This window comes from Erythrolamprus reginae, chromosome 3, assembly GCF_031021105.1.
Source record: "Erythrolamprus reginae isolate rEryReg1 chromosome 3, rEryReg1.hap1, whole genome shotgun sequence".
Classification (NCBI taxonomy): Eukaryota; Metazoa; Chordata; class Lepidosauria; order Squamata; family Dipsadidae; genus Erythrolamprus; species Erythrolamprus reginae.
In genome coordinates, this window is record NC_091952.1 from 162,579,049 (window position 1) to 162,594,785 (window position 15,737).

At 37.5% G+C, this 15,737-nt stretch overlaps 1 protein-coding gene across 1 annotated transcript in view; it reads right to left on the reverse strand.

The window, feature by feature from the left end:
* Window positions 1-15,737, reverse strand: part of CDH10 (cadherin 10) — a 119,542-nt gene that overhangs the window by 28,732 nt on the left and 75,073 nt on the right. Inside the window, exon 4 of the mRNA XM_070747116.1 lies at window positions 13,655-13,822. Coding sequence (XP_070603217.1) covers window positions 13,655-13,822 — 168 coding nt within the window. The remainder of the gene's footprint in view (window positions 1-13,654; window positions 13,823-15,737) is intronic.

Sequence of the window (15,737 nt, forward strand, 5' to 3'; positions counted from 1 at the left end):
TAAAATACAGGAAATAGTAAAAGGGCAGACTAGATGGACCATGGGGTCTTTTTCTGCCGTCAGTCTTCTATGTTTCTATGTTTCTATCTACTGATCCATAAAAACTGAGCCTTCCAGATAGAGCCATATCCTTCTTTTGAAAAGTTAAAAAGTGGAAACAAATTTTCTCCTTACTCCAAGAGAACCTTTTTTGGTTCCAGAAACACAGGGAGGTTGTAATATGATTGGGGAGATGTGTAAGAACAAAAATAAAAAGTAACAAAAGCACAGCATATTTGAGTACTTTGCAATAATAAGATTAACCTTCCAAAAATCACATGAGAAATGTATTTTAGGTGAAAGAAACTAAATAACATATTTTCTCATACCATTAGATTTTTATAAAATACCTAACCAGCCATGATACAACACTGCTTGACAGGTCAAAGAAAAAAAAAGTGAAGAAATAAAGTAGGTCTTTACAATAATGCTATGTGCAATTTCATTAAAGGTTATTTTAAGTATAGACCAGGGGGCTGCTGCCCAGACAGGGTGGAACGCAGTGGATTAGTGAAAATGGAACTCCACCCCAGAGCAACCAATTTGCACTGAAAGATGAAAGAAAATGCAGGGCATCCTGCACAAGCCATGCCCACAGTGTGGTAGTAAAACTTTTGGAAGCCCTTCACTGGCATAGATCCAAGTGAATACTAATAACACAGGTCTACAAAAATATTTTTTGTAATCATCACAGTTGATCTTGTACTTTTCTGAATCATTTCAAAAATATATACAGGGGGTCCCCAACTTACGACGTTGATCCGTTCCTATGTCGCGTCGTAAGCTGAGTTTCGGTGTAAGTTGGAACATTCCTGATCTTCCTCCACTTCGCATGTTTGAAGGGCCTTGCTTCCCCCGGGTTGCCACATCATGACGTCACCACCATGTGTAACCAACTACTTCACATTTGCATCCCAGCGAGTGACTAAAGAAATGCCTGCTTGCTAAAGTGCTTCATTCGTGCCTTCTTCCCACCCCCATGCTTTAGAAAGCACCGGAACCAACTAATGCATTGCTACAGGCTTTTCACCGGCGTCCTCTCACGGCCTAAACAGAAGGAGAAAACCGCAAGTCCAAAGGCAACAGAATGAGGCATTGTCAAGGGCAGCGCCACTTTCATTTCTAGAAGAGGGGGAGGGGAAGTAAGTAGTGCAGCTAGAGTGAGAGTCCCATGAGCATGGGGAAGCCAATGCGTGGCATAGTGCGTGACTTGCGAGGCCTGCTTTGAGGAGAGGGGAACAGGTTCGGGGGTCCTGGCTCTTCCTCCTGTGGTGAGAGCGAGCCAAGTGAGCACGGTGTGGGAAGAGGAGGGGAGCCGGCTATGGACCCGCAAAGTTAACTGAGCTGCGGACCTTCGTGAAACTCTGCAATAGAGGTAATAGAAGCGCAGAGCTGCTCTGCCAGGAGATGTGTCATAACCACAAAACATCATAACTTGGGACTGACATAACCCGAGGACCCCCTGTATGGTTTTTCTTCCACAGAGCAGCATCATTATTATAAGTATAGAAAGTATACTGGTGACATTAAGAAAACAGTAATCTACTTATCAGAAAGAAATGCTTGATCTTACAAAACAGTTTTTATTGAACCAAAATAGAAACCACATGCAAAATAGAAACCAAAATATGAGCAAAAATTAAAAGTGCTTGACATTAGACTGTTGATACAATTTTTCAGGGTTGTCCCTATCCAACAGTAATCTGCCATCATTGAATCATTCAAAAAATCCTGGTAGTGGTGTTCCATTACTTTTATATCCTGGTGAAACCACTCGCCTTTTTCATCGCTTACATCCACAAGATTTGGAGGGAAGAAATCTAAGTGTGAATGCAAAAAGTGCTTTTTCAGAGACATGTGACATCGAAGATACTGATACGCATTTAGCAGCTCCTCAACATCTTCAACATATTCTGGTGATTTATTTTTTCCTAAGAAGTTTGTACAGATCCACTTGAAGTTTTATTGAGCTCTGAATTCCTTATCATTTAGAGTTCCTACAAACACATCATATCTTATAAGCTCTCTGATGTGAAGTCCAACAAATACACCTGCCTTCAGTTTTGCTGGTGAAATGCTGGAGAATTTATATGAAATGTATTGGAACCCTTGTGAATTTGTCTTTGCCATGGCTTTCACAAAGTTTTTAATCAATCCCAACTTTATATGTAGTGGAGGAAGAAAGATTTTTGTTGGAGCAACTAAAGATGTATGCTGTACATTTTGTCTACCTGGAGCATAGATGATTCTCTGTCCCCAATCACGCTGAACATAATGCTCTACTGTAATTATACTGTCTTATAAACACAAGAAGCAACAATATTTTGTGAATTCTCTTTGTGAATATTTTGTATTCCCATTAACACACCAATCACTTTCAAATCTTCACTGATATTCCACTAATGATGCTTATATTGTATAGCATCCAAAACAACTGACAGATTTTCATAAATTTCCTTTAGATGACATGAGTAAGCAATAGGGAGTGATGGTTTCCATTGTGAAGCAACATTGTTTTTAAACTTGAGTCAATAAACAATCGCCAATCTGCAACAAAATATTTTTGATTCAGTTCTTCAAAGAGACCATTCATTCATTTTATTGGATTGTGTCGCTTTGCCCTGTCTCCCAAGGTCATTCCCACATATGATTACAAAATCACCTGTGCAGGCTAGAATTTAAGGCAGTTGTAGTCTAATACCTCTTGAAGGAGACCATGCTTGGAAAGGCTGCTCCTGACAAAGAGCAGCTCATTAGTTTATAAAATGAATAGCATTATTACATAACTTTTCATTTATTTATTTGTATCCTGCCTTTATTATTTTACAAATAACTCAAGGCAGTGAATATATCCAACAGATCTTCCTCCTCCTATTTTCCCCACACTAACTCCATGAAAACTAAGTCCCGCAATCCACATCCACTATCCAATCCCCCATCACCCAAAACCAATCTCTCATCATCCAAAACCAATCCCTCATCACCTAAAACTAGGTATGCACATCCTTATTTCCTCAATATCACCCACTGCTGATTTTAAATGCAAACTAATTAATGCAAGAAGCATTGTAAGCAAAATACCACAATTTCTCCTCCTACAAAAAACTGCAAAATTCCACATTATATTTGTCTGCAAAACATGGCTGAATACTTCCATCCCTGACTCCATGATTACAGTAAGAGACTATCATGTTTATCAGTCTGATCGTGGAACCTGTAGAGGAGATGAAGTTGCCATCTTCTACAAAAAAAAAATCACTAAACCTTAAAAATATCCAAGTTGACATGAACTCGATCTTCCAGAAACCATCATCTGTGAACTGATCTTAAAAACCACACTTCACTTCCTACTATGCTACAGAGCCCCTGATTATGACATCACACATGCATACAAGCTAACCTCACTACTAATGTGGGCAGCCTCCTACCCACACCCTCTCATTTTTCTTTCTCATTTTCCAGCAGTGACCATAGCATGATTGACTTTTGTCTCAATATATGTCCTTACAAAAATGACCACAATAAATGTGTAACCAATTACAATTTTTTAAAAAGCCAACTATGATATCATAGATGCCAACCTCTCATTTCGTGATTGTCAAACATTATTCTATGGCTTAATATGGCTGAAGACTACTACAATATATTTTTGCTTGAAATGCAAAGAGTCATTAATTATATGTACCATTAATTATCACCAAAGCAAAAACAAAAACAAAAACCCTACCCATAAAAATAAGGAAGCCCCAATCCAAAAAAAGATCCTTTTGGCAGAAAAACAAAATTGGCTATGTTGCTAACATTAAAAGCCACTACAAAAATCTATTCCATCAATTAAAGACTGAATGTATCAATTATCACATCAATCAAGAAGAAAACCTTCTGTGCACAAATTCCACATGTGCCTTCTACAACTTTGTAAACAACAAACTCAAAGATTCGAGATCCAGCCCATCCCTCAAAGGACCAAATGGTAAAGAATATAATGATGAAGTTTTTAAAGCCAACCTCTTTAACACAATCTTTGGTCCATCTTTGTAAACAGCAATGGCTAATGCCCAATATTTCCTAGTCCCACTCTAAACAATTGCAAAGAATTAACACAAATTGATTTTACAGAAGATAATGTTGGGAAAGCATTGTGCAACCTAAATCTGACCTGACAGTCTATGCGTAGTTCTTTAAAAAGCTCTCCACAACCATAGCGGAATCTCTAAGCTTAATTTTTGAAAAAAAAATCAGGACTATGGTCACTAGCCACAGTCATCCCTATCTTCAAAAAAAGTTGAAAATTATAGACCAATCTTTTTATGTTGCGTCACTTGCAAAGTCATGGAATCAATCATAAATCAATCCCTCACCCTTCACCTAGAAACTAACAAACTACTCTCTAACAAACAATTTTGTTTCAGAAAAAAATTACCCACTAGCCTGCAACTCCTACACTGCAAAAACATATGGACTTTACAACTTGATGAAGGTAAATCAATACATGCAATTTACATAGATCTTAGATAGATCATAAAATCTTATGGCATATCTGGTCCCCTTCATGTTTTGATAACTGTGTTCTTGTCAAACAGACAACAAATGGTTAAAATAGGCAGTGCCCTATCAAATCCTGCACCTGTCAACAGTGGTGTCCCTCAAGGCAGTGTTCTGGAACCAACACTATTCATTCTTTACATAAATGACCTTAGTGATCATATTATAAGTAACTGCATTCTCTTTGCTTACTATGTTAAACTATTCAATACCATCGACAATACTTCTATCCTTCAAAAAGACCTAGACTATGTATCACAATGGTCTGATAACTGGCAGCTTCAAATCTGAACAAATAAATGCTCTGTCTTACATATTGGCAAAAAGAATCAGGGACAAAAATACAAACTTGGAGGACACAACCTTGTAGACGACCCTCACTTTGTTAAGGACCTTAGAGTACTCATATCTAATGACCTAAGGGCCAGAGCCCATTGTAACAACATTGCCAAAAAGGCACTAAGAGTTGTTAACCTAATCTTGCATAGCTTCTTCTCTGGCAATATTTAACTACTAACCAGAGCATACAAAATATTTGCCAGACCAATCATTGAATACAGCTCACTTGTCTGGAACCCGCACTGCATATTGGACATTAATACAATTGAGAGAGTTCAGAAATATTTTACAAGAAGAGTCCTCCACTCCTCTGCTCGGAACAGAATACCTTATTCCACAGATTTGAAATCATGGGCTTAGAAAACCTGGAGCTACATTATCTTCGATCTGATATAAATGTAGTTCATAAAATAAAATCATCTACCACCATGTCTTACCAGTCAATTAATACTTCAGCTTCAAGTGCAATGAAACATGCACACAAAATAGATCCAAATTCAATGTAAATGGCCGCCCTGAGTTGCTTCGAGAAGGGCTGCATAGAGGTCAAACAAACAAACAAACAAACTGCTCAAAACTCAACTACAGAAAATGCAACTTCAGCAACAGAGCAATCAATGCATGGAATGCACTACCTGACTCTGTGGTTTCTTCTCCAAACCCCAAAACCTTTAACCTTAGACTGTCTACTGTCGACCTCACCCCATTCCTAAGAGGTCTGTAAGGGTTGTACATAAGCGCACCATTGTGCCTACTGTCCCTGTCATACTGTCCTAATATCCAAATTTACTTATGCCTACTTGTTTTTGTTTATGTTAATACTATACCTATTATCTTGTACATGTTTTGAGAAACAAAGAAACAAACAAAGAAAATAAATATCCACCTGTATTTCTTGCTGCAATAGCCTTAAGTGAGTGTAAATCTACTGAATATGTTTATTTCGAAAAAGGAAAACCCCTTCTTCTAGTAGAAGCCAATTTGCCGAAAATCTATGTACTCTGGTAATGTTTTGTTTCCAGGCAAGACATGAACAACAAAGGATTTTGTTGTTACTTTGTTTTAAAAAATAGTTCAGCTTCTTAAAAGAAATTTGTAAGACACTGAGGCTAGGTCAGAAGAAAAATACTGAGAGAGAACTAGTATGTAAGAGAGAAAATTTCTAACACCTTTCTTTGTATTTTATTTCCCTCTTCCTTTTTTGTGCCTCATTAGACCATAAACAAGCAGGGCACCTAGATTTTTGAGGTAAGTTATAAATTACCATTATTATTCTTTATTTGCACTTTGCCTCCAGTCGCTGAAAAGCTCTGGAAGTCTGGAAGTAATATAAAATCACAATCAATCATTTTTATAAGTCTAGCAGTTTCTACAGTGCTGCCAAATTGCATAGCTCTTCTCAACTCACTTGAAGTGAATAGGCTTCATTTTGTGACTTTCAAAAGAAATCCAGAATAGAGAAGAGGAAATGGCTCCTGCTGGTTTTCAAAAGTATTTGTAATTTGTGAGGGTTGAAGCTGGCAATGTTTGAAAGTTAGCAAAGCTAGCTTTCCGCCAGCTTTTATCTTAACCTCTCTCACACAAAGTCAATGGAACCACCATAATCCCCTGATGAAATGCCAAGGAAACTACCCATCCTTGCTTCTACTTTGAGAAAAAAGAATGCAATCAAAGTTATAAAAGAATTTTGATTTCCTGTGCCATAACTAAGAGGCTTATGCACCAATCCATGACTCTCTCATAAGGAAAAAAAGGGTGTTTTATTAGTTCTTGTCACGTAAGAAATCTCTTTGGATTGAATTTATATTTTTCCCATTGGAAAGGTCAGGAATTGTAGCAGGGATAAGAAAAGGTGTAATTAAATTCAAGGGCTCATTTCAAGCAGATTTGACTTGCCTCCATTTGACACAAACAAGAACACTAGAAACTTGAGAGTTTACAAGACTGATACTATATGGAACAAAACTGTGACTGAATCTAGATGTTCTTCTTCAGACCCCATGAATTATCTTCCCAAAAATGTTCTGCCGGGCTCTCTGGTAGGAGCCTCCCGAAAATTCAAGGGTACAAATTTCAGACACACACACATTTGAAAATTCAAAACTATGTTCTTTATCACAAAATTCAAAATAAACTAAGCACTCTTTTTGTATTGCAAAGAGCACTTGTCCCAAAACAACCGGGTAGTCTGTACATTTGCCCTTAAGCAGTCATTAAGTACTTAGCTAGCAGCTGTGAAGAAACTTCACACTCCTTCTTCTTCCAATGAAGTGAGACACACACACACACACACACACACACGTTGCTCTGCTTTGGTTTCAAAGGCGTGAAAAATCAACAAACAAAGTCCAGAAAACAGCAACACACGATTCCTGAAGAACTGCGATCAGATACTCTTTCACAATGGCCAAACCCACATGCTGCTATTTATAGCAGTAGCCCTAATTACTGGAGCCCCACCCAACCACAGGTGGCCTCATTTTCTCTTGTAATAATCCTTCAGCTGTTGTCTCCTATGCACCACTCTACACATGCGTGGATGTGTCATTAATTCTTGTTCAGAATCCAAGGATGATTCAGATGATTGATATCCTCCCGGTCTGTCTGCCAAACTCCCCTCTTCCCTGTCACTCATGCTTCCTTGGTCAGAGGAGGCTTCATCAGCAGATTCCATCGGGAGCAAAACAGGCCTGCGGCATTTGGATGTCTCCCCCACATCCACCTGCACATTCCTTGGGGCAGGAGCTGGGCCAGAGCTAACCACAACAAAAAGGTAACAAGGAACAGAGGTAGTGAAGAGGATGCAGGCCCTACTCCAGCATCACTTACTGTATTTGCTATGTACAGCTATATATAAAGATTCTGTAAATATTTTTTCCTGTAAATTACTTACTATTCTGCATAATTTAAATACCTACTCTTGCTGCTTTTTTCCTGTGAAAGCTCCTAGTGTTAGAAAAAAGTATTGTGTGTGTATGTTTGTATACATACATTAAATACATTTCTTTGAAACTTTCTTTGCTGAAAAATGCTATGCAATCTTGTTTTATAGATTCACATCCCTATTTTCATGAGTTAAGATTCATTTATTTCAGACATAGAAAATATTAATTACAGTAGCTTAAAACTGTAAGGAAATCTGTTTTATTCCTGATATCCGAGTCTACGGAGAGGGGAATGAATGAATGAATGAATGAATGAATGAATGAATGAATGAATGAATGAATAAATAAATAAATAAATAAATTGCAGTATAGGTGTCATAGTTAATGACATACTTTTCATTTCATACAAAATTCTACATTTCAATTTCATTTGCTGGTTATAGCCACTATGTCTAAATATACCTGTAATATAAGATAATATTTCTTGCATTTGTTCAAATGTCTCTGCTCTGCTCAAACCTATGCAAAGTTAGTTTTTAGCAGTTGAAATAAAAATCACAGGTAGAAATAATATGAATCATTTTTGACAAACTACAAACTTAACAAATTACAAAACCAAAATTTAGATTGCTATAGATTTTTTTTAAAAAGATTACCGGTATCAGAAACGAAATGGTGGCTTCTAAAACTATACTGAACTTTCTAAGAATTTTTTTATCATAGAGAGGACACACAGTTTAAAACAGAAAAGACTTCTCTTATCTGAAAAAAACTGAAATAATGTATGATGAGTAGATATGAAGAGCAACTGAGCCTTGAAGGACCAATATTCCAACCTTCACAGTACTTTATATTTGAAAACCTATGCTTTTTATTCAGTACTTTACGAACAATGACATGAAACTTGGTAAAAAAGTGCAAGGGAACTTTAGGCTTTAGATTTCTTCTAAAATAAATTGACCTGTCCAATGTTCCCTTTCCCTAAATGTTCCCTTTTCAAAACGATTCTATTTCAGAGAAATATGACTTCACTCTCTAGTATCCATTTTCAAAATGGGTAAATTTAAAATTCAGGTAAATATTATGTAATAGTAATTTCCATTTCAGTGGTTTTCCTAATGTCTCTTAAGGAACATGCAATGCATGACTTACCATGCAACAATTTCACAATGCTCTTGAACTGGTTTGGAATACTGCTGACAACAAACTTACAGTTGTTGTTTTTCCCCCACATGAGAAGAAATTGGATTTTGTGTGTATGTGGGGACACACACACACACACACACACACACACACACACAGAAAGATCACTATAAATATTTTCAGTGGGAAAAGAACTTCAAATCTCAGAGATGAATCATGGATGGGAGAATCATGGATGTATTGAATAAAGCTATGCTTTATTCAGCAAGAATCTTCTTCCTGAAATTTAATTCCTCTGCTGTCAAAAATAGGCAGAGAATCACAGCTGGCAACCAGTAAGAAACCCTTTTCATATACAGTATAATGATTCCTTATGCTGGTAATAGCATATTAAATCATTCAAACAGCACTATAAGGTGGGAAGATGATACTCCCACTGGGAAACCTTATGGGCTGCCAATTCCAGTTAGAGTCAAGTTAAGTTGCCCTTCAGGAAGCTCCCTCCTACTCCTGACAATTCTGGGAATATTTTTAATTCTGTAGGAAAATATTAAAAATATTCTTCACTACACTTTGCAGAAGGAGAATGGAGCTATGAAAGCAGAGGCATTTTATATAGAACCATACATAGAACTTATATCATGCAGGGGCTATCCCATTATTCTCTGTAAATTAAGAATACACTCTAAAACATCTTTCTTTTACTAGATCTATCTTGATTAGGAATGATAAAGATTGGTATCCAGTGCTAATAGAAGATATCAAATTGCAAAAGAATTATCAAACTAATATCAAAATGCTTGGGAAGGGAGGGGCTGTTCAACCTAAACACTTCTGATACTATGGTTACTAGAATTCTGCAGTAAACAAAAAAAAGTTATGCAGATATTAGAGCACTTAACTAAATCTATCTACAACTAAGGAGACAATAGATTTTCCATGAAATTTTGTTTTTCTGGCATATCTCATGGGGTTATTGTGAGGGTAAAAATAAAAGAAAGGGAGAATGGATATGTAAAAAATTAAATTTACATTTTTAGTGCTGGAAATGTCTCCAGCAAAAAAAAAAATGACTTGCTTTTGAATCAGAACTTGTCATTGATCTAATGTGTTAACCTTGTCCTTGATCTAGTATGTTCAGAAAGGTGCCTATAAGTGTGATTGGTTCTTTGTCATTAATACATTAATACTAGTACAACCCTAGTCTCATAATAAACTGGGTAAGGTCTTCCAATTTCAGAAGTCTTCTTAATCCATAATCAAATCAGCAAATCAGACAAGAGATAAGATCCGTTAAGTGTACAGTTTCACATTTGACATGAATGTTATTGATTCTCTTTTAAGAAGGAATCAATAAGGCCTTTAGCACTTACATGAATCAACTCCTTTCACAAGCCCATTCATTCACTTTCTTTTAACATGATAAAAGCTTCATTAATAAAGAGACTGTCAGGGGAACTGGGGAGGAAGAATATTTAATTTTAGAAAAATGTCTTATAGCAAAAAGTGAGTTTATCTTACAAAGTTTATATATAACTACAGTGGAACCTCGACATACGAGCAGCTCTACTTACGAGCTACTCAAGATAAGAGCTGGGAGGGGAGCGACATTTTTGTTCGCCTCCCGAGCTCACATTCGGGATACGAGCGCCAAGGAGCTGTCTCCTGAAGCCGAACGCTAACTTCCGCGTTCGGCTTCAGGAGACAGCTGCAAAGCGGCGCGCGTGTTTTAAAACGTGGCAGCCGGCCTGGGGGGCTCGGGGGGAAGCCCCCGAACCCCCCAGACTGGCTGCGACGTTTTAAAACACCCGCGCCGCTTCGCAGCTGTCTCCTGAAGCCGAACGCTAACTTCCGCGTTCGGTGGCAGCGGTTTTTTTTGTTGTTGCACGGATTAATTGACTTTACATTGTTTCCTATGGGAAACAATGTTTCGTCATACGAGCGTTCCGACTTACGAGCCTCCTTCCGGAACCAATTAGTCTCGTAAGTCGGGGTTCTACTGTATAAGATAAAAGTAAATATGGCCTCAAATTGAGCCTGATCTGACACAAGTTTACTTTGCAACATTAGAGGAGAGATTCGCCACTGCCCTTTTCAATAATATTTTTCCATTTCCCAGTTTACAGTCTCATTGTTCCCTGCACTAACCAGACCCAGTCCAGTTTAGTTACTAAGCTCAGACTGAATATAGATTGGGTATATCATATACTGATACATTGTCAGTAGTGGGTTTCAATTATCTTCGCTACCAGTTCACTATTGGGAGCGCACAAACAGCACTTCTGCGCATGTGTAGAGATGTCTGGGCAGGTGGACTGAGCCTCCTGCCACCACTGCTACTGGTTTGCCTGATCCAGGGTGAACGAGTAGCAACCCACCACTGTACATTGTAGTAAAGATAAAGGAGGGAATTCACATATAAATTGAAGAGATACTGTATATATGCAGTCCTAACTTCCAGCAGCATCCTGAGATCACAAATTACAGCATTTAAGATAGAACATTGATTGCTTCACCCACTCTCCTGAGAAACCTATGAAATACATCTATGGATGCTTGAATTAATAACTTGAATGTGGATTGGATCTGATGGTCCAAATGCCATTTTCCAAGTCTATGGTTTTATTTATTTTTTTAAATGTTGTTAAAAACACACTCTCCTATTTATCTCTATTTGTTTTTGAAATGTGATATAACAATGCATTAGCAGCTGCAAAAAAAGAGTCTTCTTTGGTAAAGAAGCTGTTGTTATTTGTTCAAAAATTACTTTTCAGAAACATTGGAAATATATTTCCAAATATCTTCCTGAATCCTTCTGCCTGCTGCTCGATTTTACAAACTGAATAAAGAAGAAAAATAGACAGAGTAGATGAAGATTAGCTCTTTCCAAAATTTTTCAGTAATTTTGTTTTGGAAAATTGAAATGCATAACAGCCTCTCTACTACCTTAAAATATATTAACTACCAACATTAGGCCTTGTGCTTATGGATTTCTGATGATTTCTTTAAATAGCTGATGAATGGAAGCATCCTGTTTCAATATGTAACACTGAATTGTAGTCATCGTTCAGAACCATTATTTTGCTACAAAAAGCATTCATATGTTGGTTTATATTTAGTGATAGGCGAACCCAATGGTGTTCGGGTTCGGCAAGTTCGGACGAACTTTATGCAAAATTCGGCTGAACCCGAACCGAACCCAAACCTGAACCCGAACGAGGAATCCCACCAAGAGATTCCAGGGGCGGAACTTTGATGTCACGTATACCAGCAGGTTGCTAAGGACGCCAAGGTGATCACTTCCTGGATTCCATGGAATCCAGGAAGTGATCACCTTGGTGTCCTTAGCAACCTGCTGGTGACGTCAAGGCTCCGCCCATGGAATCTCTTTGTGGAAGGGATTCCCCAGCTCCTTCAAAGGGAGGTCTTCACGTAAAAATAAACATTGTTATGTTTACGAAAAAGGATGCCGCAGCAGCGCTGCAAGCAAAAGGCGGTCCTTTCATGTAAAAATAAACATGGAATCCAGGAAGTGATGACCTTGGCGTCCTTAGCAACCTGCTGGTGACGTCAAAGCTACGAACACTGAATGCGACCCCGAACTTTGCCCAAAGTTTCAAAAAATTTCGTGTTTGTGTTCGGCATACCGAACACTGCAAAATTCGGTACGGACCCGAATTGTGCGGGTTCGGTTCACCCATCACTATTTATATTGTTTAAATTAATATATTAACTTCCACACATTGATAAAGAAAGATATTCTCTTGAAACTTTAATTATAGTTAAGCTCAGAAGAAACCATTCTTCTATAACCTGCTTTGATCAGACTGTACCTAGACCAGGGGTGTCAAATTCACCTTGTCACATTGGCATCATTTGTCACAATTGTATTGGAACTTTCCCTCCCTTTGTTAAACCAGGTGTGGGTGTGGTCAATGCATGATGCATTCAGCCCACCAGTGGGCCACCATTTTGACAGCCCTGACCAAGAACATTAATTTCAGAGAACAGTTTAGGAAAGGAACTATCAAAATACAGTATGTTCAGAAGAGAATAATAAATTAAACAATTAATTTAAGGTACCTATAAAGGGGGGGGGAGAGCACAAGTTTATATGAAACAGCTGAAAGTTTTGGATATGTTTAACCTTGACAAAAGAAAAGAGCAAGAAGAACAATAGTTGTCTTTAATTATCTGGTTGGTTATCATGTAAAAGATGGGACAGAATTGTTCCAGAAAAGGAAGCAAAAAACAATAGGTTTAATTACAAATTCAATTGGACATCAGAAAAAATTTCCTAACAGTAAGAGTTGATTAACAATAGGGAAGACTGCTTGGGAGGTGGCAGACCCTTTTTTGTAGGAAGTATAAACTGGATAGCCATCTGGTACAGATGCTGAAGCAGTAGATTCCTATATTGTGTAGTTAGCTGAACTAAATAATTTTCAAGGTCACTTCCAGCCCTTACATACTAATGTTATTTCTTCTATTCCTTTTGTTGAGGAGGGAGGGCAAAAGAGTATCATTCCCTGCCGCTATGCTAAGAATTATCCAATATTAAGCAATTGTTCTTTGCAATTGTATTTTTCTCTAACAAAGTTGTCAATCTAACATGTCATTTTATGTTTTTTATAGTTGGTAGTTGGCTAATTCTTTTATTCTGATATTTTTGCAGCACAGAAGGACAATTAAAGGAAGCTTACTCTGTGGGAATCGAGGTGGATTGTCATTGACATCAGTCAGGGTGATGTTCACCATGGTTGTTCCTGATAATCCGCCCATCTGGCCCCCCATATCCTTTGCCTGGATAACAACCTGATATTGCTCTCTGTTTTCTCTGTTCATATTTGGCAGAGCTGTTCTAATAATGCCTGGAAAAGAAACAAACAAAAATTGTCATCACTCCGTATGGAACAATATGTCTATTATTTAGAAAATAATTTTTAAAATGTCAAGTACAGTTTAATGAATACATTGAACACAGAAATTACAAGTAGGTGATAGTGCCAATTATATATTAAGTAGCAGTTTATGCATTAAACAGTGATTCTGAGTCTGCAAGTTCAGACACTAAGGGAATATTTTTGAATGCTCTGCATATTAAGAACAACAGCAATCACCTCTCTAAAGTAGTAATCTATTTAAAGAGAAAAGGAAGATAATTTTTGCATAACATACTCCCTCATGTGTTTATTTTGGTAAATGCAGGGAACTTTTGAGAAAAAAGGGAAAATATAATTCATTCACTATCTGAAATTCCACTGTAACTTCATTTTGTACCCAATTTCTCTCCTACATATTCTTTTTTTAAGATACTATTATTAATCTTTGTCTTTGACTGCTCTTCTCATTTTTAGATTATAAAGATTTTTTAAGGAGGGACAAGAATTTAATTTCATTGTACACATGTTGTGCATTGACAATAAAGATTTGATTTGATTTAGAATACATCTCCTGAATCCATTCTTTTATATCTGGAGTATTGTTTTCAGTCCATCTTAGATGAATCCGTGGCTTGACAAGATCAGAATTGTCTGCAAGCATCAAATTCCATATTTTTGAAATATAACTCAGTATTACATTTGCATTTGTAACTACAATGGTTTGGGGTTTTTTTTTGCAATGGTTATATCAATATATACATGGTTGTGGCTCACATACTTCAGCCATTTTAGAAAATCTTCCAATTCCAAAGAAGCTTCTAAATCATTCATATAAAATTTGAACACTGCTGGAGCCAAAATATACCTTTTCTCCCTCCATGTTGTGTGAGGGGATTGAATTGGTTAAGCACTATTGGGACTATATCAAATCTACAAAAAGGATTTAAGAATATAATTGCATTATGAGAAAAAAACCTGCCTTCTGACAGTTCAGGATTCTGTTATCTTTCCCCATAAAATATTCTACAAATAGAGTCTCAAACTGCTTTTAAGTCACAAAAAGATTATGTTTTAGACCTCAGGAATATTTCTCTGTGAAATGGTATACGATCAGACAGTGATTATACTATATAAAATAACTTGCTCTGAACTTAGCCTGCTGAGTTCCCAATATTTTAGAGTCTGTTGGCCACATTCCTAACTTATTTAAGATATGCATAGCTTAAAATTTGCATACCACTGATAACAAACCAGTGAGGCAATAGTTTTGGAAATCTTTCTTCAACACAGGTACTACAAAAGAGTTTAACTATTTTTCAAACTAAATTCCACTGATTTTCTGAAACTGGATACTCACAGTACTTATTCCATGCATCTTATATATCACTGTTACTAAGTTTCAACACATTTTGAAGTTTTCTATAGAATTGAATTGTGGGTTTTCCTTTGATAATACAGGGGTGTTGAACTCATTGGGGGCTGAATCAGGGTTGTGTTTGACCTTGGGGTCTGAGGTGGGCATGGCCAGGCTGGGCATGGCCAGTATAGTATCACTCACATTAAGGGGTGCCTGTGGTGGCCTGAGTGCTCTGCCAGTGAAAATTACTCCTGAGCTCCCTTTTCACCTGCAACGGCCTCCTGCAACCCTCTGTCAGTGAAAACAGAACTCGGGAGGGGCACCTACGGCCATCATGATCTCCATTTTCATTGGTAGAGGTACCACAGGCTGATTCTTCACTGTTTCCAGGGCAGCCCCACGAGCCAGATCTAAGGATCCCGCAGGCCAGACCTGGCCTTGAGTTTGACACTCCTGTGATAGACCATATTTTAAACATTTGTTATGCTGCTTTGCCCCTGGATCTGTTAAAGTTAGTCTATATCATTTTGACCAGGAATGTCAAAC